This window comes from Scyliorhinus torazame, chromosome 13, assembly GCF_047496885.1.
Source record: "Scyliorhinus torazame isolate Kashiwa2021f chromosome 13, sScyTor2.1, whole genome shotgun sequence".
NCBI lineage: Eukaryota > Metazoa > Chordata > Chondrichthyes > Carcharhiniformes > Scyliorhinidae > Scyliorhinus > Scyliorhinus torazame.
Window position 1 is genome coordinate 87,043,265 of NC_092719.1, and position 22,843 is coordinate 87,066,107.

General features: G+C 50.7%; 1 protein-coding gene across 2 annotated transcripts in view; it reads left to right on the forward strand.

Moving 5' to 3' along the window:
- Positions 1 to 22,843, forward strand: part of LOC140388177 (cilia- and flagella-associated protein 54-like) — a 948,449-nt gene that overhangs the window by 749,489 nt on the left and 176,117 nt on the right. For both annotated transcript variants that reach the window (XM_072471937.1, XM_072471938.1), the window contains one exon: positions 10,205 to 10,313. In XM_072471937.1, coding sequence (XP_072328038.1) covers positions 10,205 to 10,313 — 109 coding nt within the window. The remainder of the gene's footprint in view (positions 1 to 10,204; positions 10,314 to 22,843) is intronic.

Sequence of the window (22,843 nt, forward strand, 5' to 3'; positions counted from 1 at the left end):
GGACAAGCAAAGAAACAGAAGGTGTGCCTCTAGAGGTGTGAATGGCAGAATCCTTAGTATCTGCTGTTAGACGTTTAGCTGCTGTAGTATAAAGAGTCAAAGGTTCTGCTGCTTTTCCACAAAGACCTTTCATTTACTTCAACAGACTTTGCACAAAACTCTAACATTACATCACTCGACACAAAGGCCACCTGAAGCCCCTTTACATATCAGTGTCAATTATTGGATATTAACATAAATGAGACAACTAATTGGAATGTCTCTTAACCCTTTACTTGGGGGGAAAAATAATTAGGTGAAACAAAGTTACAAGAAACTCAAAAAAACGCACACAATTTCCCCCCTTCTTTTTTTTCATTTTTGGAAGAAGAAAAAAAAACAGTCACAGTAACAGTAACGCCCTTCATTAACAATATCCAAAAGTTTCTGTGAGCTAGCCCCTCTTTTTGTAAAACAGTCTGACAATTGATAGCTACTGTCAACCCATTTAATTTTTGCTATCTCCCCTCTGTCCAACATCTGCTTCAAACTTGCGATGTCTATCCTTAACCTCTTTTCAGTGACACTTTTTGTAGAGTGCACATTTTCCCATAGGGATTTATTGTCAATGTGACATTCAATAGGTATATTTCCCAAATCCTCTAATCCCAAAATTTCTGTCAATATCTGAGATATATAAAAGGCCATATCCACCGCCTCTACAAAGCTTAACGTCTCAGCAGCCAAAGTGCTTTTGACCACTCTCCTTATTTTCTTTATTTCCCACACAAGAGGGCAACATTTACCATTGTTCCCCAAAAGGAAAATTCGAAAACCTCCTGCGATTGAAACCCCATCACATAAATTTGTATAGGACGCATCACAATAAACTATGAGCTCCAAGTACCTAAGGTCACCGAAAACCAGGAACCTCAAAACACACTCCTGCATTTTTAGTTTGACCAACGCTTTATTTGCTCTTATTATGTCTTCCACTTTGGGATCATTCATTTTTGTACTCAACTCTAAGACATCAAAACTCACGTCCGGTCTAGTCTGTCTATCTAACCAATTCAGTTGCCCAATTAAACTTCGCAGTTGCTTTTTTTCCATCTTTGAAACCATTGCGCCTTTTTATGAAACCCGGCCACGACTAATTGCTATTGGGCTGATGCTTTCCAAATAAGATTGCTGACGTAAAGTTACCCCTAACTTAGTCTGTCTGATTTCCAGTCCAATATATTTAAATGCACTGGAAGCCTGACTTCCAACCCTGAATTCTTTCCTCAAACCAGAGATTACAATAGCTTCAAAATCACAAGTCCCACCCCACAAAAAATCATCGACATGCAACATAAAGATGCCAGAAAGATTTCCTTTATAGTGCCAGTAAAACATTGCCGGATCTGCTTTCAACTGGCAACAGCCTAACTTTAACAAAACTGACCTTACCAAAAAGTACCAGACTCTACACACATCATTCAATCCATATGCACATGTGTTCAACTTCCAGAGTACCCCTTCTGTGTTAGCTGCCTCTTTCGGAGGACGGAGAAAAATGTCTCTTTGGAGCTGATGCCCCTGCAAAAAGGCAGCTTTTAGATCTATAGATTTGCATTCCCATGCCTTTGTGGCTAATAGAGCCAAGAAGATCTTTAAAATAACCTTTCCTGCCGTTGGTTAATCTACCCTTAAATCCTGATTTTCTAAGTTTTCTTCAAATCCCCTTGGCACAAGTCTGACCTTTGCCTTATAAGTTCCATCCGGAAGAACCTTTTTTGTGCAGTATCTGGTACTTCCGTGTATACCCCAAATTCACTCCAACTATGCAGTTCTTGCTGTTTGGCATCTTTGATAACTTTTTCATCTAATTTATTGGAAGCCACCAAAATCTCACGTGCATATGGGCTTCTACTCCTATTAGTATTCATAGTCTCACTCATGTTCCGAGATCTTGATAAACTACGCCCCCTCTCCCGCCTGGTATCTCGTTCTGTACTGCTACTGCTTGATCTTTCCCTTCTGCTGTGGGATGTCCTTTCAATAGTTCTCGACCTTTTCCTGCGGACCTGTTCACTATCCTATGTACTATCTGAACTGGCACTGCATTTCTGTGCCCTCCACTTTTGAACTTCCTTTTCCCAATCCATTGTCTTGACTCTCTCCCCTGAATGCTGTACATTCAACCAATGTTTATACTTTCCAGTGGCCTTCCCTGCTCTACTAATAACAGTTGCATCTTTCCATTGACTAGACCCTTCAGGCAAGTATGTCACTTTTGTACCAACTTTTGGCAGTTGCCCTTTTGGGAAAATGGCCTGTTCTAATTCATCAGAAGTGTTGTGTTCCTCTACAGAAACCATGTCTATATCAGTTAACTGGTCCTCATAGTTTTGTAACACGTGCGTACCAGATGACTCTGGTTCCTCATCATGTCTGGCTGCTCTGTCTAAATTTGAAAATTTGTAATCTGTACCCATTATCCTTGATGAATGTACCCCAACAGTTTGATTACCATGTTGCAAAATAATTGTTTTGCCATCTATGCCTATGATCTTCCCTCGGCCTTTCCATTCATTAGAATTGTCTCTCTTACAGTATACCATGTCTCCTTGCTGAAAAACGACATCTGATGGCCGTACATTATGTCTTAAAGCTCTGCGAATTCTTTCAGAGTCTTCTGCTTCCAAAAAAGCTTTCGTACTGCTGTGATGTAATGCATTTAAATGCTCAGCAAAAGCAGAGCTAATTGTAGTCCCTTCCCAAGCTGGAGGCTGGTCATCTAAGCTGGATGGAATTTTAGGATTTCTACCAAACACTAATTGATAGGGACTATAGCCCCCAACCATCTGCAATGAATTCTTTGCCTGTAGCGCAGATGCTAAAGCTGAATTTAACTTGCAGTTTGGTCTATCTGCCAAACCTTTATGGAGCATGTCATCTGTTACAGCGTGGTTTCTTTTACACACACCATTACTACATGGGCTTTCCGCAGCCGTATTCATAACTGTGATTTTCACGTTTTCACACACATCCCTAAACTCATCATTAGCAAATTCTCCCCCATTGTCCATAAGGAATTTTGCCGGTGGGCCCATACCTGTCCCTATCCATTTTTCCACGATTTGATCCAGAATTACTCTCTTTTCTTTACTTCGAACAATCGTTGGTTGACTAAATCTGGTTGCTAAATCTACAAAATGCAAAATAAATATATTATTGGCTTTATCCCAGATCTTAAGGTCCATGGCCACAATGTCGTTAAAATCCTTGGCCAAAGGTAAGGTTACTATCGGCCGTGCTGGTGTCCTTCTTTACTTCCTACAAACTTCACAGCGCTCACTAACCTGTTCTATCAGTTTAGTATAGTCCTCATCCCTTACCCCTGCATCCATTCATAAATTTTTCAGCCTCCGAGGAGACGGATGCGCAAATTGCCAATGCAGTTTTAATACATCAAGATTTTTATCAGCTAAAGTCCCATTTTCAACTGCCATTAACACATCTTTCACAACTGTACTTGAAATATTATTTGTCAGTAATGGAATACAATAGTGTCCCGACTGTGTAAATTGTACGTCCACCGTCTTTCCAAAAACTGTTGCCTTATCCTGTTCCATATCCAGTTTCATGTGTGCTTTCTTCATCGACGGTCTGCTCAGAAGCAAAGTTATCTCACTTGATACAACATCCGTGCTGATGAAATGGTTCACTCCGGCAATATTGCAAGGGATCACCACTCTTTTCAGCGACTTCAGAGTATTATCATCCCCAAACCTGAAACTTGTGGAACTTGCAAATTCCTTAATCTTGTTACGATTTTCAGCATTCAAGGAGTCCAGGTAACATTTTAACCAGTCAATTCCACACACAGAAGATGTGCAGCCACTGTCCAATACATCACAATTGAAGGATTCTGCAACCAACACCCTTATTACCGGCGTAAAACTGCTTGTTAATAGGACAATGCCTTCTTTCTGGTCACTATCTTTTTCCTCTTCTGACTCTTCCATGTCATGTGTCACTTCAAACACTATTATAACGTGTTGGGCAGTCAAAAGCATAATGGTATTGAGAGTCACATCGAAAACATCGATTTATGATACCTCGGGCATTTCTGGCGTTCATCTTCCTATTGTAGGTTCTAACTGGGTTTCTGTCTTCATACTTTCCGGGTCCCAATCCCCCTCTATAGTCTTGGAACCTGGTTGTAGCCATGCGATTTTGCCATCCTGTTAATAGTGTGTCTTCCATATTCTGCTTTATTGCAGACTGACCTATGTGGGTCATCAGAGCCATCAGAATCAAATGTTTCCCCAGAAACTTTTTTAAAGCTTCTGTCATCTGATCAAATAAGGTATCCTTATCCGCAAACTGAACTCCTGTCAAAACCAGGAGCCTATCCATGTTGCCCATTCTAGCACAGTCAAGTAATTTAATTCCAGGTTGTGCTTCTGCAGCCTTTTGTATAGTCTGCCAAATTCCATTATATAGTCTTCCATGGAAAATTCCTCTATTTTCCAGAACCAATCAAAATCCGACCATGCTTCGCATGCACTTAACAAGTCATCCTTTTTATAAATCTTATCCATGTAATGTAATTCAGTCTCCAGACCTCCAGTCTAACTCTTCCAATTCCAGCTCAGAAAACACTTTGCTTTGGATTTTATTGTCATAAGGTAAAGATATATGCCATACCTTGTTTTCTCTTTCCCAAAACAGTTACCTTAGTCCACATAACTACTGCACTTCTCCATTGATCGTACGATCCCCTTTCAGAAAATAAGGGGGGTGGGTAGTCATATCCAGCCATCTTTATTCTCGGTTCAGCCATATATCGGGGGGGGGGGGTTCTTCTCACTCACTCCTTGGTTTGGTCTGGAAAAGTTGTATCTTTCAACCCTTCACATGTGCACAGCAACCATTCTCTGCTACCATTTGTTAGACATTTAGCTGCTGTAGTATAGTCAAAGGTTCTGCTGCTTTTCCACAAACACCTTTAATTTACTTCAACAGACTTTGCACAAAACTCTAACATCACATCACCCGACACAAAGGCCACCTGAAGCCCCTTTATATAATCAGTGTCAATTATTGGATACTTAACATAAATGAGACAACTAATTGGAATGTCTCTTAACCCATTACTTAACATCTGCCATTCAAATACAAAGTAAAGGACATAAGGAAAATCGAGAGAGAGCACGGTAGCAAAAGTGGATTGCACTGTGGCTTCACAGCGCCAGAGTCCCAGGTTCGATTCCCCGCTGGGTCACTGTCTGTGCAGAGTCTGCACGTTCTCCCCGTGTCTGCATGGGTTTCCCCTGGGTGCTCCGGTTTCCTTCCACAGTCCAAAGACGTGCAGGTTAGGTGGATTGGCCATGATAAATTGCCCTTAGTGACCAAAGATGTTAGGAGGGGCTATTGGGTTACGGGGACAGGGTGGAAGTGAGGGCTTAAGTGGGTCGGTGCAGACTTGTTGGGCTGAATGGCCTCCTTCTGTACTGTATGTTCTATGTTTTATGTTCTATGAGAAAAAAAAACAACAAAGAAAAAGGAATGCAAATTGGGGCTGTTATGGGTCCGGGTTTACAGAACCCCAAAGTGTTTCATGGAGTTTAACCAACCCACAACTTTTAATAGATTGTGGTGTGGGAAGCACATGGCGTACTCTCCAGGTTTGATACAGCAATTATGGACAAATGTTTTTTAAAAAAACAATGTTTATTCTATGAACTCAATTTAACCTTTTAAAAACAAACATTGAATATCTTAACACCCATTACTTCAAAGATAACCCCAAAAGACTACAACACTAAATAATCCTTCAAACTGTTCCTTTAAACATCCAAAAGACTTCAAACCTTCAAAGACAGACATAAGGTTACATTCAATATATTTATAGTCTTTGGTTTGCAGACATCAACAGACCAGCTCTGTTTCTTCCTGCAGCTCTTAGCAAAACACACAGACACTCCCAGCTGCCTCCTCAAAACTGAAACCAAAAGCAGAAGTGAACTCCGCTCCCCCCACCCTCTGACATCACTTCAGTAATATGATCAGCTCCATTTCTTAAAGGTACATTGCTTAAACATCCCTTTCTTAAAGGTACTCTCACATGACTGGGCAGAGGATATGATCTAAAATTGTTGAATTCACTGTTGAGTCTCGGGCTTTCCACAGTAACTTCATACTTGCGACAATAAAAAAAAAATTATTATTATTAGAAGGCTGTAAGTACTCAGTTGAAATATGAGGTGCTGCTCCTTTACCTTTATTGGAACATTGCAATAGGACAAAGATTGAAAGGTCAGCATGAAAACAAGTTTCCCAGTATTTTCCCTTCTTCTGACCCCTTACCTTCTCTTGACCTTTCCATTGACAATACTGGTATGAAATCGGCCATCTCAATTTCACTCTAATCTATCTCTCTATGAACTTGCAACATCTATTCTCAGAAGTTCAAACCTCACATTGTCATCAAAGTTACTGATAAGCGGGCGGCATGTGGCGCAGTGGTTAGCACTGGGACTGTGGCGCTGAGGACCCGGGTTTGACTCTCGGTCCTGGGTCACTATCCGTGTGGAGTTTACACATTCTCCCCATGTCTGCATGGGTTTCACCCCCACAACCCAAAGATGAGCTGATTAGGTGGATTGGCCACACTAAATTGCCCCTTAATTGAAAAATAAAAATAATTGGCTGCTCTAAAATTTAAAAAGAAAAAAAATAAGTTACTGATAAGCGTGATGTTATTGTCTGATGAGCCAACTTCTACATAAGAGGGCAAACATCAACTCTCTTAACTAATAATTATCTTTATTGTCACAAGTAGGCATACATTAACACGGCAATGAAGTTACTGTGAAAAGCCCCTAGTCGCCACATTCCGGCGCCTGGTCGGGTACACAGGGAGAAGTCAGAATTCCTTCATCTTCCCCCGGATCATGACCACACCACCAAAATCAAGCCATTATTTCCTGTGGAGAATTCCATCCAGGAGTCCAACCTCATGGTCCTCCAATCCTGAAATGTCCACTTCTCCCTTCTTCCAAAAATCTACAAATAAGACTGGCCCACTGAACTGATTACTTCCTATCTCAAATCTTTTCTTTCCTCCCTTGTCCAGTTTCTTTCCACTTACATCCGTGACTCTTAAAATGCCCCCTTGTTTCCAACTTCCTGGCGCCAGCAGTTTCCTCTTCACCATGGATGCCCAATCTCTGCAGTTTCATCCCAAACGAGGTTGTCTGTGGCTCTCAACTTCCTCCTTGAGCAGCGGGCGGCCCAACCAGTCCCCATCCAACACTTCCATCCTCCATCTTGCTGAACTGGCTCATTCTTAAACACTACTCACTTCCTCTGAATGAAATGTGCTGCTATGGGTGCATCCATAGGTCCTAGCTATGCCTGTCATTTTGCAGGATATGTTCCAGTCTTAGTCAGACCTTTTTCTCTTGTACATTGATGAATACATCAGTGACGTTTCATTTTCTCACCCTGAACTAGAAGGTTTCATAAACCTTTCTTCCAGTTTTGGGGACTTCCGATGGCGGCCATGGCGTGAGTGGTTGCACATTTGGCAGCTCCCGTTCAGGGCGGTTTTGTTGGTCCTTTTCCCCGATGAACGGGTGGATGGTTTGAAAGAAAAAGGTGCAGGAGTGGTGGAGGAAGACTATACTCCACTGGTGAATGGATTCATGGATCAGAAGTTATTTTAGAAGACATGAGCTGCTAGAGCAGAAACTGTTCCTGCGACACAGGGAAAGATGGCGGACAGCCCTACCAGCCCAATGGTCGATGGAGCAACTGGTGGACTTTTTGAATAAAATGTTCAGCCAGCAAAGAAGGCAAACTCTGGAGGACCTGGTGAAGACGGTAGACAGGCTGAAAGCAGGGATTGACCGGGGAGAGCTGAGGTTGGAAACTCAAAGTCGGGTGATCCAGAAAGTGGAGAAGATGGTGGTGGAGCATGAGGAGCAGCTTACTTCATTGGTGGCCAAAATCAGGATGCTGAGGGATATATCCAGAAGTGGCTCAAGGAGAAAGTGGTGGACTTGGAGAACCACTCCAGGAGATAGAATTTAAGGATTGTGGGGTTGCCAGAGGGCATCGAGGGAGCAGAAGCTGGCTCTTATGTAGCCAAAATACTGGAGAAGCTGTTGGGGGATGGGGCCTCTGACCGGCCCCTGGAGGTGGATCGGCACATAGGTGAGGAAGCCGCAGGCAAATGAGCCGCCAAGGGCGATGGTGGTGAGCTTACATCGATTCCTTGATAAGGAAAAAATCTCGAAGTGAGCCAGGCAGACGAGGTGTACCTGGGAGGGTAATGAGCTCCGGGTATATCAGAACATAGGTGCGGAACTGGCCAAGAGGAGAGCGTGTTTCAACCGAGTTAAGTCTGTCCTCTTTAAGAAGGGAGTGAAGTTTGGGATGTTGTACCTGGCCCGCTTCTGGGTGACCTACATATGTGTCGAGTATTACTTTGGAACACCGGAGGAGGCGGTGGAGTTTGCTAGAGACAATGGACTGGCAGGAGAATGAGGACATTGAACTTTGGAGGAGGTGTTTGGGGATGTTGATTCTCTCTGCCTCCCTTGCTGGGGAGCTTTTTCCTGTTTCTCTGGGGGGGGTGGAGCACCTTTTTTCACTCAGGATCGTTCTTTTGTGATGGGGTTCTCTGGTGAGATGCTGGAGGGTCGTGCTGGGTGAGTGCACCTTTTTTTTCTGTGTTATTTTCCTTTTTATCTTTCTTTCTTATTGTTAGTGTTGTTTGCACCAGAGGAGTGCGAGCAGGGGGAGGGTAATCAGAGTAGGATGTTTGGCTCCGTGGGTGGGTGTTCCCAGGCTAGCTGGGTGGGCTAGTTCACGGGAGCACAATGGGGGGTGAGCAGGTGATTAGTTTGTTGGGGGGGGTTGGGATTGTTTTGTTTGTGGGGGGGACTGCTGATGGGTGGGGCTGTTGAAGTACGAAAGGAGGGGGTCGATGACGGTGGCCATCCGACGGTGGGCCTAGAGGGTTGCGGAATGCAGGCCGTGGGCTGGCCCAAGAGGGGCTATGGTTGATCGGTGTTGGGAGGGGGGGGGGTTCCCGAATGTGAGAGGACAGAATGGGCCGGTCAAGAGGTCCCGTGTGTTCACCGCCTATTGTGGTCTCGGACCACTCGCCACATTGTGTTGACTTGCAAGTGGATCGGCGGAGGGCGCCACACAGAGAGATTATTAGCAGTTGAGGAGGTTTGTGAGCGGGTGAGAGCTACTATTCGGGTTATGTGGAGCTGAATAATACGGGTGCGGTCTTGGGAGGTTTGGGTTTGTGGACTGGGTCTGGCTGTTGTACCGGGCGCCGGCAGCGAGTGTACAGACAAACCGGGTGCGTTCAGGGTATTTAAGGCTACATCATGGGACGAGGCAGGGTTGCAGTGGCCGGGGGGGGGGGGGGGGGGGGGGTTTGATATCAATACGGGCGCATAGGAACAAGAAGGAGTAGGCTGAGATGGCGGATGGGATCCTGCAAGTGGATAGGAGGTAGTCCTAGGCGCTGGAGGCTGGGCTGCTGAAACTCCAGATGGAGTTTGGACTGGTGTCTACGGGTAAGGCAGTCTATGAACATGGGGAAAAGGTGAGTAGGATGTTGGCGCACCAATTGAGGAAACAGTAGGCGGCAAGGGAGATCGGAAAGGTGAAGGACAGGAGGGGTAATATGGACTTAGAATGGGGTGGGGGTGAATGGGGCATTTGAGGACTTTTACAAGAAGCTATATTATTCGGACCCCCCAGCCGGGGTGGAGGGAATGAGGCGTTCTTTCGATGGGTTGTAGTTCCCCAAGGTGGAGGAGAACCTGATGGAGGGGCTGAGAGCGCCCATTGGATTGGTGGCGGTGATGGAGGGCATGGGGGCGAAGCAGGCGGAGAAGGCTCCGGGCCATAATGACTTCCCGGTGGAATTTTATAAAAGGTATTTGGGGGACCTGGGGCCCCTGCTGGTAGGGGCATTAAATGAGGCAAAGGAGCAGGGGGAACTCCCTCCAACGCAGTCCAAAGATGTGAAGGTTAGTTGGGTTGGCCAGGCTAAACTGGCCTGAGTGCCCAGGAATATGCACGTTAGGTTATGGGGTTAGGGTGGGGTGGGAGGGGGAGTGGACGTAGGTAAAGTGATCTTTCAGAGGGTCAATGCAGACTCAATTCTATGATTCATCAGTGTATCGTTTGCTTGATTTTTTAGGAAAGATTCTTCGCCAAATTGCACAAGTACATTATGAGAAAACTCTTGAAGCTGCAAATTGTTTGATGGAAGCTATCAACATCACTTACTTTCATGAGCAAAATCTCTGGTAAGTTTAAACAAGAGATAAAAACAGAAAGTGCTGGAAATGCTGACCAAGTCAGACAGCGTCTGTGGTGAGAGAAACAAACTTAATGTTTCAGATCAATAACCTTTCATCAGATTTGTATTTCATTGTGGTATGCCCAGTCTGAATATCTCTATTCAAGCATATTAAGAGGTTGAGTTTTGATGTAGGGTCACAGAACTGAAACGTTGACTTTGCCAGACCTGGTGAATATTTCAAATAATTTCTATTTTGTTAACTATCTGGTAACCTCAATGGGAAAGGATAAGGTGTCAGTTGTCAGAACAGCATCATTCCTTGTAGAGATGAGAAGTATAGCTGTAAATATTGAACCCAAAAATCCTGACAATATGGAGCATTCTGATGTTCAGAAAAAAGTTCTCCACCACGAATATTAACTTCTCTTCTCAAATACTGATGAACCTACTGTGGATTTACATTGTCATAGATTATCATAGAATTTACAGTGCAGAAGGAGGCCACCCGGCCCACCGAGTCTGCACCGGCTCCCGGAAAAAGCACCCTACCCAAGGTCAACACCTCTACGCTATCCCCACAACCCAGTAACCCCACCCAACACTAAGGGCAATTTTGGACACGAAGGGCAATTTATCACGGCCAATCCACCTAACCTGCACATCTTTGGACTGTGGGAGGAAACCGGAGCACCCAGAGGAAACCCACGCGCACACGGTGAGGACGTGCAGAGTCCGCACAGACAGTGACCCAAGCCGGAATCGAACCTGGGACATAGGTTTAAGGTGCGAGGGGCGAAGTTTAGAGGAAATTTACGAGGCAAGCTTTTCTTTTTTTAAAAAATAATATATTTATTCAAATTTTTCAACAAATTTTCAACAAACCCCCCCCAACATAAAGAAAGAAGCAAGAACACAACAATCAGAAATTATACATTGGATTTCCCCCATATACAGTAACATTTAAATACACAAATAGGGAACCCCCCCCCCCCACCTTCACCCAAATGCCACCCCAACTCCCCCCTCCCTCCCTCCCCCGCGCGCCCCCCCCCAACCCTTGGGCTGCTGCTGCTGCTGACCTCCTAATGCTCCGCGAGATAGTCTAGGAACGGTTGCCACCGCCTGAGGAACCCTTGCGCAGACCCTCTCAAGGCAAACTTTATCCTCTTCAGCTTGATGAACCCTGCCATGTCATTGATCCAAGCTTCCACACTAGGGGGCTTTGCATCTTTCCAGAGTAGCAAAATCCTCCGCCGGGGTACCAGGGACGCAAAGGCCAGAATACCGGCCTCCTTCGCCTCCTGAACTCCCGGATCGTCCGATACCCCAAATAATGCCAATCCCCAGCTCGGCTTGACCCGGGCGTTCATCACCTTGGACATAGTCCTCGCAAAACCTCTCCAAAACCCATCCAGCGCCGGGCACGACCAGAACATATGGATGTGATTTGCCGGGCTCGCCGAGCACCTCCCACACCTGTCCTCCACCCCAAAGAATCTACTCTACCTCGCCCCTGTCATATGCGCTCTGTGAGTTACTTTGAACTGTATTAGGCTGAGCCTGGCGCAAGAGGAGGAAGAATTAACCCTACTCAGGGCATCAGCCCAGAGACCCTCATCTATCTCCTCCCCAAGCCTCTCCTCCTCCCACTTGCCCTTTAACTCCTCCACCGAGGCCTCCTCCTCTTCCTTCAGCTCCTGGTAAATCGCCTTGCCTTCTCCAACCCATGCACCCGAAATCACCCTGTCCTGAATCTCGCGTGCCGGAAGCAGTGGGAATTCCCTCACCTGCCGCCTCACAAACGCCCTCACTTGCATGTACCTGAAAGCGTTTCCCGGGGGTAGCCCAAACTTCTCCTCCAGCGCCACTAAGCTCGCAAACGTCCCATCGATGAGCAGGTCCCCCATTTTTCTAATCCCTTCCCGATGCCAGCTCCGAAACCCCCCATCCATCCTTCCCGGGACGAACCGATGGTTCTCCCGAATCGGGGACCAAACCGAGGCTCCCGCCTCGCCCCTGTGTCGCCTCCACTGCCCCCAGATCTTCAGCGTCGCTTCCACCACCGGACTCGTGGCGTACCTTGTCAGCGAGAGCGGCAACGGTGCCGTCACCAGCGCCCTCAGGCTCGTGCCCACACAGGACGCCATCTCTAGCCTCTTCCACGCCGCCCCCTCTCCCTCCATTACCCACTTACGGATCATTGCCACATTGGCTGCCCAATAATAGCCACACAAATTCGGCAGCGCCAGCCCCCCCCTGTCCCTGCTACGCTCCAGAAACACTCTCTCCACCCTCGTGGTCTTATTCGCCCACACAAATCCCATGATGCTCCTGCTTACCCGTTTGAAACAGACCTTGGGGATCATAATGGGAAGGCACTGGAACACAAAGAGAAACCTCGGAAGAACCGTCATTTTGACCGACTGTACCCTACCCGCTAGTGAGAGTGGCAGCATATCCCATCTAATAAATCCTCCTCCATCTGCTCCACCAACCGCGTCAAATTGAGCTTGTGCAGGGCCACCCAACTCCTAGCTACTTGGATCCCTAGGTACCGAAAGCTCCTTTCCGCCCTCTTCAGCGGTAGCTCATCTATCCCCTTTCCCTGGACCCCTGAATGCACCACAAAGAGCTCACTCTTCCCTATGTTGAGTTTATACCCCCAAAAGTCCCCAAACTCCCTAAGGATCCGCATGACCTCCGCCATCCCCTCCACTGGATCCGCCACATACAACAACAGGTCGTCGGCATACAACGACACCCGGTGTTCCTCTCCCCCCCCGGACCAGACCCCTCCATTTCCTGGACTCCCTCAGTGCCATGGCCAGCGGCTCAATTGCCAGTGCAAACAACAAGTCCCCCGGTACAGCTGAAAGTACTCCGACCTCCGTCGGTTCATAGCCACACTCGCCACCGGGGCTCGATATAGCAGCCTGACCCAACTGATGAACCCCTCCCCGAACCCAAACCTCCGCAATACTTCCCAAAGATACTCCCACTCCACCCGATCAAAGGCCTTCTCCGCGTCCATAGCTGCCACTACCTCCACTCCCCCCTCCACCGAGGGCATCATAATCACATTGAGGAGCCTCAGCACATTTGTATTTAGCTGCCTACCCTTCACAAATCCCGTCTGGTCCTCATGAATCACCCCCGGGACACAGTCCTCAATTCTCGTAGCCAGCACCTTCGCCAGCAACTTGGCGTCAACTTTGAGGAGCGAGATCGGTCTATACAAGCCACATCGCATTGGATCCTTGGCCCGCTTCAAGATCAAACAAATCAGCGCCCTGGACATTGTCGGGAGCAAGGTCCTCCCTCCCTCGCCTTATTAAAAGTCCTCACTAGCAACGGGCCCAGCAGGTCCACGTGTTTCTTGTAGAATTCAACCAGGAACCTATTCGGCCCCGGGTCCTTCCCCGCCTGCATGCTCCCCAATCCTTTAACCAGCTCCTCGAGCCCAATCGGCGCCCCCCAAACCAGCCACCTCCTTCTCCTCCACCCTCGGGAACCTCAGCTGATCTAGGAATCGTCGCATCCCCTCCTCCCGCGCTGGGAGCTCAGACCTGTACAGATCCCCATAGAAGTCCCTAAATACCTTGTTTATTCTCACCGCACTGCGCACCCTATTCCCCCCTCTATCCTTAACTCCACCAATCTCCCTCCCTCCCTCTTACGAAGCTGATGTGCCAGCATCCGACTCGCCTTCTCCCCATACTCATACGTCGCCCCCTGCGCTTTCCTCCACTGTGCCTCTGCTTTCCCTGTGGTCAACAGGTCGAATTCTGTCTGGAGGTTCTGTCGCTCCCTAAGTAGCCCCTCCTAGGGGGCCGCTGCATACCTCCTGTTCCCTTAAAATCTCTCCCATCAACCTCTCCCTCGCCCTCCCCTCTCTCTTCTCCCTGTGGGCCCTAATGGAGATTAGCTCTCCCCTGACCACCGCCTTCAACGCCTCCCAGACTAGCCCCACCTGCACTTCCCCGTTGTCGTTGGCCTCCAAATATCTTTCAATACACCCCCGCACCCGCCTGCACACCCCTTCATCTGCCAACAGTCCCACATCAAGGCGCCACAGCGGGCGCTAGTCCCTCTCCTCCCCCAACTCCAGCTCCACCCAATGCGGGGCGTGGTCCAAGATGGCTATGGCCGAATATTCCTCCACTTTCGGGATTAGCACCCTACTCAGAATGCAAAAATCTATCCGGGAGTAGGCTTTATGGACGTGGGAAAAGAAGGAACATTCTCTGGCCAGCTGCCTGGCAAACCTCCATGGATCCACTCCCCCCATCTGGTCCATAAACCCCCTGAGCACCTTGGCCGCAGCCGGCCTCTTACCCGTCCTGGACCAAGAACGGTCCAGTGTTGAAGTCCCCCCCCCGTCCCCCCCCCTCCCCCCCCATTATCAAGCTTCCTACCTCCTGATCCGGAATCCGATCCAGCATGCGTTTCATAAATACGGCATCATCCCAATTCGGGGCATATACGTTCATCAGTACCACCTGCACCCCCTGCAACCTACCACTGACCATCACACATCGACCTCCATTATCCACTACAATATTCAGTGCCTCGAACGACACCCGCTTCCCCACCAGTATTGCAACCCCTCTGTTCTCCGCATCCAGCCCTGAATGAAAGACCTGCCCTACCCATCCCTTTCTCAGCCTAACCTGATCTGCCACCTTCAGATGTGTCTCCTGGAGCATAAGTGCGCGAACACCCGGGCCCTCTTGACCTAGCCATCTCCTTTTCTAGGCCTGCCATGTGCCCGGCCCGCGCCTCCCGCACCGTCCAGTCCCCCAGACAGCGGACCCCCGCCCTGACTACCTCTCCTACTTCCAGCTCCCCTTTGGCCAATGCAGCAGCAACCCAGTTCCCCCCCCCCCCCCCCCCCACTAGATCCTCATCTAGCCATTTTGCCCGCCCCATGACACTCCCGTAAGTCAGCTGACTCCTGCTGACCCCGGCCTCGCCCGCCATTCCATCGACCCCCAGTGTGAGAATCACCCCCCGCCCCCCCTTGGCAGTCGGTGTGCGCTCCTCTCCAGCACCGCCCTTCCCCCTGGCCCCGCCCCATCCTTCCCTAATGCGGGAAAAAGCACACGCTGTCCTGAACCGGCCCCGCCCCCTCTGGCGCAGCTCCTGTTTGCGGCTGTTATAACCAGCCTGCTTACCATTGGCTGGGGACTAATGACAATCCCACAATCCTGTGGGAGTATGAGCTTCCCCAATGAGGGGGGTGGAGAAACTATTAGTAAACTCCAAGTATAAATAAAGCTGGCCAGTTTAGGAACCAGCAGGAAGGAGTGTGCAGCAAGGGAAGTTGCTGCTGCTCTTATATATATATATATATATATATATATATATGTTATTGTAAATAAATGTTATTGCTTTGTATCCTTAAAACTCGTGCTGGATTCTTCGTGGCCGTCACAAAACTGGCGACGAGGGTTAAAGTGAATAGCTGTCTACACTGCTGAAGCCACCTCCCTGGATTTTTGTTGGATACAGGTTGGAAGTTGTTTTCTGTTATACCATGCCTCTCTACGGACGTTTGGATGTTTTTGATGCTGCGCTGGAAAGCTGGAACCAGTACGCACAACGGATGCGTTACTATTTCCGGGCAAACAATATCACCGAAAACGAGCACCAGGTGGTCATATTGCTCACCGCCTGCGGCCCGCATACGTTTGGGGTGATTAGGAGCTTTAAGTACCCGGCTGCGCCGGACACCAAAACGTTTGATGAACTTGTGAATATAGTGGGGCAACATTTTAACCCAACCCCGTCCACGATAGTCCAGCGTTACCGGTTTAATACCGCTGATAGGACCCTGGAGAATCCCTTGCCGATTTTCTATCCAGGCAACGCAGGATTGCGGAATACTGTGACTATGGTGAGACCTTGTCAGAAATGTTACGCGACCGTTTGGTTTGCGGTATTAACAATGCGGCCACCCAGAGAAAGCCAACATTGACTTTTCAACAGGCAATTCAAATAGTATTGTCCCGAGAGAGCGCAGAACGAGGAGTGCAGGAGCGACAGGGAATGGAAGTGCATGCCTTGGGGCGCAACCCCTTCCGTCCGAAAACGTCCACCCGCACTCCTGCGGTACCTTGGGCGAGGCGACGTCCGGACCGTCGCCAGTGGCCGTCGGACATTCCTCCCCGAAGGGAGCCTTCTCCAGAACCAATGGATGAGGAGCCATGTCCGTGTCAAACTTGTAGGCGCCGACCCCGTCGCGGACGCGTTCCGACCGAAACTGGGACCAGCCCAGGAGCCGTAACTGGGACCAGCCCAGGGGCCGTACATTCCATGTGGATGAACCTGCGGCGACTACTCCTGAGGACGTGGAGACGGAGGACGACTGCCTGCAGCTGCATTGTGTGGCAGCTCCCCGTGTGGCCCCCATTAAGGTGACAGTATGGGTCAATGGTCACCCGCTTGAGATGGAGTTGGACACTGGTGCAGCGGTCTCCGTGATCGCCCAGAGGACATTCGACCCCGCATCAAGCAGGGTATACAGATCCTTACATTAACCGACTCACAGGCCAGGTTGGCCACCTACACGGGGGAACCACTGGACATTGCAGGAACTACAATGACCCCTGTTGTTTATGGACGCCAGGAGGGGCGTTTCCCACTTATCGTGGTGCGCGGCCATGGGCCCAGCCTGTTGGGTCGGGACTGGTTGCGCCATTTGCGGTTGCAATGGCAGCACATCCTCCAAACAGTTTCTGAAGGGTTGATTGAGGTGCTAGGACGATACCCAGATGTATTCCAGCCTGGTTTGGGGAAAATAAAAGGGGCCGTAGCCCGTATCCAAGTCGAACTAGGAGCCACGCCGCGCTATTTCCGGGCGCGCCCGGTGCCTTACACCTTGCTCGAGAAGGTAGAAGGGTAGCTCACTCGTTTGGAGACTTTGGGGCCCGTCCGTTTTGCTGACTGGGCAGCACCAATTGTACCTGTAATGAAGCCAGATGGCACAGTTCGCTTGTGTGGCGACTATAAACTTACAGTGAATACGGCTTCCCGACTCGACCGATATCCAATGCCTCGCATAGAGGGTCTCTACGCGAAGCTTGCAGGCAGACTCTCATTCACAAAATTGGATATGAGTCACGCCTACCTACAGTTGGAGCTGGACCTTGCCTCCCGGCCATATGATGCTTTTCGGAGGCTGGAGTCCGTTTACGTCGCACAAAGTGCCTATTTCAGGCAAAGGAAGTAGTCTACCTAGGTTATCAGTTGGACCGTGAAGGTTTGCACCCCGTCGCAGAGAAGGTGCGTGCGATTCCACAGGCCCCTGCCCCGACTGACACTTCGCATCTTCGTTCTTTTCTCGGTCTCGTAAACTATTACGGGAAGTTCCTCCTCAATCTGGCAACTACGCTGGCCCCGTTGCACCTTCTGCTAAAGAAAATCACACCTGGGTTTGGGGTCAGCCGTAAGAAACCGCTTTCCGGCGGGTAAAGCAACAATTGTCGTCGTCTGGGTTACTAACCCACTATGATCCTGGAAAGCCTTTGCTCGTCACATGTGATGCATCCCCGTATGGTATTGGGGCCGTCCTATCCCACAAGATGGAGAACGGGGCCGAGCGACCGATAGCTTTCGCCTCCCGCACATTGACTGCAGCGGAGAAAAAGTACGCGCAGATCGAGAAGGAGGGCCTGGCAGTGGTTTTTGCGGTGAAACGCTTCCACCAGTACATGTATGGCCACCATTTCACTATCGTGACTGATCATAAGCCTCTGCTGGGACTTTTCAGAGAGGATAAGCCAATACCGCTGTAGCGCACAAAGACTCCGTGAGACGAATAGAGTGAAGTCGATGAGGCTTTATTAAGCGTGTCTGTTCCCCCGCAGCTCGATAGTAAACTGGCCTGCGGGGGAAGACTCCGGCTTCTTATACTCCGCCTTCAGGGCGGAGCTAGAGGTCAACGGCCAACCAGGACCCGGGATCTGTCAGCCAATGACATTAGGGCTTCCAGTCCCACATGACCCCCCAATACATACTACCACATTCACCCCTTGTCAAAAATGAACCCGGCGGGGTGATGCTTCGTATGGTGGTAAGGGTTTACAGGGCTGGTCCTGGGAGGATAAAAACATTCACAAGGCAATATAGTATTGTACAATTTTGTCCTGTTGCAACTATTTACAGAGGGTATGGGAAGAAAAGCAAAATGTTCTTGTGAAAAGTCCATATTTAGTTTTAGATCGACGCCACGAGTCGGTCGGGTGGTCTGGTCGTCCGTGTCGATCGCCTCGGCCCCGGTGGTGGTGGTGCTTGTACCGGTGTTGTCGCCTCCAGGAGCCTTACGGTTTCAGCTTGGGCTTTATTCTTGGTCGGTGCTGAGGGGAGGGGAACCGATCCTCCTGGGAAGGGGGCGGTCGCGGGGTGCGGCGGTGGCAGGAAGGGGGGGGTTGGGTTGATGGTGTCGGGGGGGTGTGCGTGTTGCCGGCGGGCGCCAAATCCCGCAGGGAGACCGTGTCCTGTCGGCCGTCGGGGTACTCCACGTAGGCGTACTGGGGGTTCGCGTGGAGGAGGTGAACCCTTTCGACCAACGGGTCCGCCTTATGTGCCCGCACATGCTTTTGGAGCAGGATGGGTCCTGGGGCCGCCAGCCAGGTCGGCAGCGACGTTCCAGAGGAGGACCTCCTAGGGAAAACAAGGAGACGCTCATGAGGCGTTTGATTAGTGCTCGTATATAATAACGACCGGATGGCGTGGAGAGCGTCCGGGAGGACCTCCTGCCCCCGTGAAACTGGGAGGTCCCTGGACCGTAGGGCCAGTAGGACGGCCTTCCAGACCGTGCCGTTCTCCCTCTCTACTTGCCCGTTCCCCCGGGGGTTGTAGCTGGTCGTCCTGCTTGAGGCTATGCCCTTGCTGAGCAGGAACTGGCGCAGCTTGTCACTCATGAAAGAGGACTCCCTGTCGCTGTGGACGTATGCGGGGTAACCGAACAGTGTGAAGATGCTGTTCAGGGCTTTAATGACTGTGGCCGCGGTCATGTCAGAACAGGGAATGGCAAAAGGGAAGCGGGAGTATTCGTCCACCACATTAAGAAAATATGCGTTGCGGTCGGTGGAGGGGAGGGGCCCTTTGAAATCGAGACTGAGGCGTTCAAAGGGGCGGGAAGCCTTAATCAGGTGCGCTCCATCCGGCCTGAAAAAATGCGGCTTGCATTCCGCGCAGATGTGGCAGTCCCTTGTGACTGTACGGACCTCCTCTAAAGAGTATGGGAGATTGCGGGACTTGATGAAATGGTAAAACCGAGTGACCCCCGGGTGGCAGAGGTCCTCGTGGAGGGTTTGGAGGCGGTTAATTTGTGCGTTGGCACATGTGCCGCGGGATAGGGCATCGGACGGCTCGTTCAGCTTTCCGGGACGATACAAAATCTCGTTTGTGACGCCAAAAGGGACCCGTAGGAAATGGTATAATCGCTCGTCTGCCTCGAAGGCTGTGTACTTGCGGTCACTTGGGCGGATGGGGAGCTGATGGTAGGCGGACTTGAGGTCCACGGTGGAGAAGACTTTATATTGGGCAATCCGATTGACCACGTCGGATATGCGGGGGAGAGGGTACGCGTCTAGTTGTGTGTACCTGTTGATGGTCTGGCTATAGTCTATGACCATCCTTTGTTTCTCCCCTGTCTTCACTACTACCACCTGTGCTCTCCAGGGACTATTGCTGGCCTGGGTTATGCCTTCCTTTAGTAGCCGCTGGACTTCGGACCGAATGAAGGTCCGGTCCTGGGCGCTGTACCGTCTGCTCCTAGTGGCGACGGGTTTGCAATCCGGGGTGAGGTTCGCAAACAAGGACGGGGGTTGCACCTTGAGGGTTGCGAGGCCGCAGATAGTGAGTGGGGGTATTGGGCCGCCGAATTTGAACGTAAGGCTCTGTAGATTGCACTGGAAATCTAATCCCAGTAAAGTGGGGGCGCAGAGTTGGGGAAGGACATGTAGTTTGTAGTTTTTGAACTCCCTCCCCTGCACCGTTAGGGTAACTATGCAGAAACCTTGGATCTGTACGGAGTGGGATCCTGCAGCTAGGGAAATCTTTTGTGCGCTGGGATAGGTGGTCAAGGAACAGTGTCTTACCATGTCGGGGTGGATAAAGCTCTCCGTGCTCCCGGAGTCGACTAGACATGGTGTCTCGTGGCCGTTTATTAGCACCGTTGTCGTCGTCGTCTGGAGTGTCCGGGGCCGAGCTTGATCGAGCGTAATTGAAGCGAGACGTGGTTGTAGTAGTGGAGTGGGGTCCGTTGTTGCCGTCCAAGATGGCGTCGGGGATGGACAAAATGGCCACCCCCATACATCGCACGTGGCTGGGGGGTCACAAGATGGCGGCGGGAGTGGACAAAATGGCCACCCCCACGCGTCGTACAGGTCTGGGGCGGTCCAAGATGGCGGCGCCCCTCCTCCCCTCGTGGTGGCCGGGACCCAAAATGGCGGCGTCTGCGGGTCGCACATGGTGCGCTGGGGGGCTGGGGAGCGCTAGGACCGCGAGCGCTAGGACCGCGAGCGCTAGGACCGCGCGGAGCTCCCTCACCGGGGACAGCGGTGGTCGGGGCCCAAGTAGGTGGCGCCGGCGGGTCAGGCGTGGGGCGCGGGGTGGGGGTTAGGGGGGCGTTAGGGACGCGCAAAACTCCCTCCTCTCCGTGGAGAGTGTTGGCCGGGACCCAAAGCGGTAGCGCCGGAGGCGGGTCATACATGGGCTGCGGGGAGGGGGGTTGGGGAGCGTAAGCGGCGTGCAGGGCTCCCTGTTCTCCCGGGACCGCGGTGGTCGGGACCCAGAGCGGCTGCGCCTGCCGGTCGTACATGGCGTGCTGGGGGGTTGGGGCGCGTAAACGGCTTGCAGGGCTCCCTGTTCTCCCGGGACAGCAGCGACCTCGCGGGACCGGCACACAACCGCATAATGGCCCTTTTTCCCGCAGCTTTTGCAGATAGCTGCACGGGCCGGGCAGCGCTGTCGGGGGTGTTTGGCCTGGCCGCAGAAATAACAGCGGGCGCCCCCGGTGCGACTCGGCGTTTGGACCGCGCAAGCCTGTGGGGTGTCCGGGGGGGTGGGTAGGGGGTTTGCCGCGACGGGTACGTACGGGGCCCAATGGGCTGCCGCGCGGTCGGGCCGTAGGCGCGGGTATTACGCGCGGCCACGTCTAGGGAGGCTGCTAGGGCCCGTGCCTCTGAGAGTCCTAGCGACTCTTTTTCTAGAAGTCTTTGGCAGATTTGGGAGGATTGCATACCTGCCACAAAAGCATCGCGCATTAACATGTCCGTGTGTTCGTTTGCGTTCACCGACGGGCGGCTGCAGGCTCGTCCCAAAATCAGCAGCGCAGCGTAGAATTCGTCCATCGATTCTCCGGGAGCTTGCCGCCTCGTCGCGAGCTGGTAGCGAGCGTAGATTTGGTTAACTGGGCGGACATAGAGACTTTTCAGTGCTGCGAACGCCGTCTGGAAATCCTCCGCGTCTTCGATGAGGGAGAAAATCTCCGTGCTCACCCTCGAGTGCAGGACCTGCAGTTTTTGGTCTTCTGTGACCCGGCCGGTGGTCGTTCTGAGGTCGGCCTCGAAGCAAGTCTGCCAGTGCTTGAAGGCTGCTGCCGCGTTCACTGCGTGGGGGCTGATCCTCAGGCATTCCGGAATGATCCTGAGCTCCATAGTCCTTTTTAGGCACGCTTAATAAATTGTAGCGCACAAAGACTCCGTGAGACGAATAGAGTGAAGTCGATGAGGCTTTATTAAGCGTGTCTGTTCCCCCGCAGCTCGATAGTAAACTGGCCTGCGGGGGAAGACTCCGGCTTCTTATACTCCGCCTTCAGGGCGGAGCTAGAGGTCAACGGCCAACCAGGACCCGGGATCTGTCAGCCAATGACATTAGGGCTTCCAGTCCCACATGACCCCCAATACATACTACCACAACCGCCCATTGCTTCCGCACGGATCCAGTGTTGGGCTTTGTTGCTTGCTGCATCCGAGTATTCTCTGGAGTACAAACCAGGAACACAGATAGCAAATGCCGACGCACTGAGCCGATTGCCTTTATTGACCGGCCCCATGTCGCCCCCCACAGCCGGTGAGGTGGTTGAAACCCTAAATTTTATGGACACCTTGCCTGTCACGGCATCACAGATCCGTGAGTGGACCCAGACGGAGTCAGTCCTATCAAAGGTTCGGCACATAGTCCTGTATGGTGGGCAGCATAGACAGCTCCCAGGCGAGTTGCGGGCATTTTCCTCCAAGCTGTCAGAATTCAGCGTGGAAGACGACATCCTCTTGTGGGGGATGCGTGTGATTGTCCCGGAAAAAGGCCAGGAGCTGATACTAACAGACTTGCACAATGGGCATCTAGGTGAAATGAAAATGAAATGAAATGAAAATCGCTTATTGTCACAAGTAGGCTTCAAATGAAGTTACTGTAAAAAGCCCCTAGTCGCCACATTCCGGCGCCTTTTCGGGGAGGCTGTTACGGGAATTGAACCGTGCTGCTGGCTTGTCTTGGTCTGCTTTCAAAGCCAGTGATTTAGCC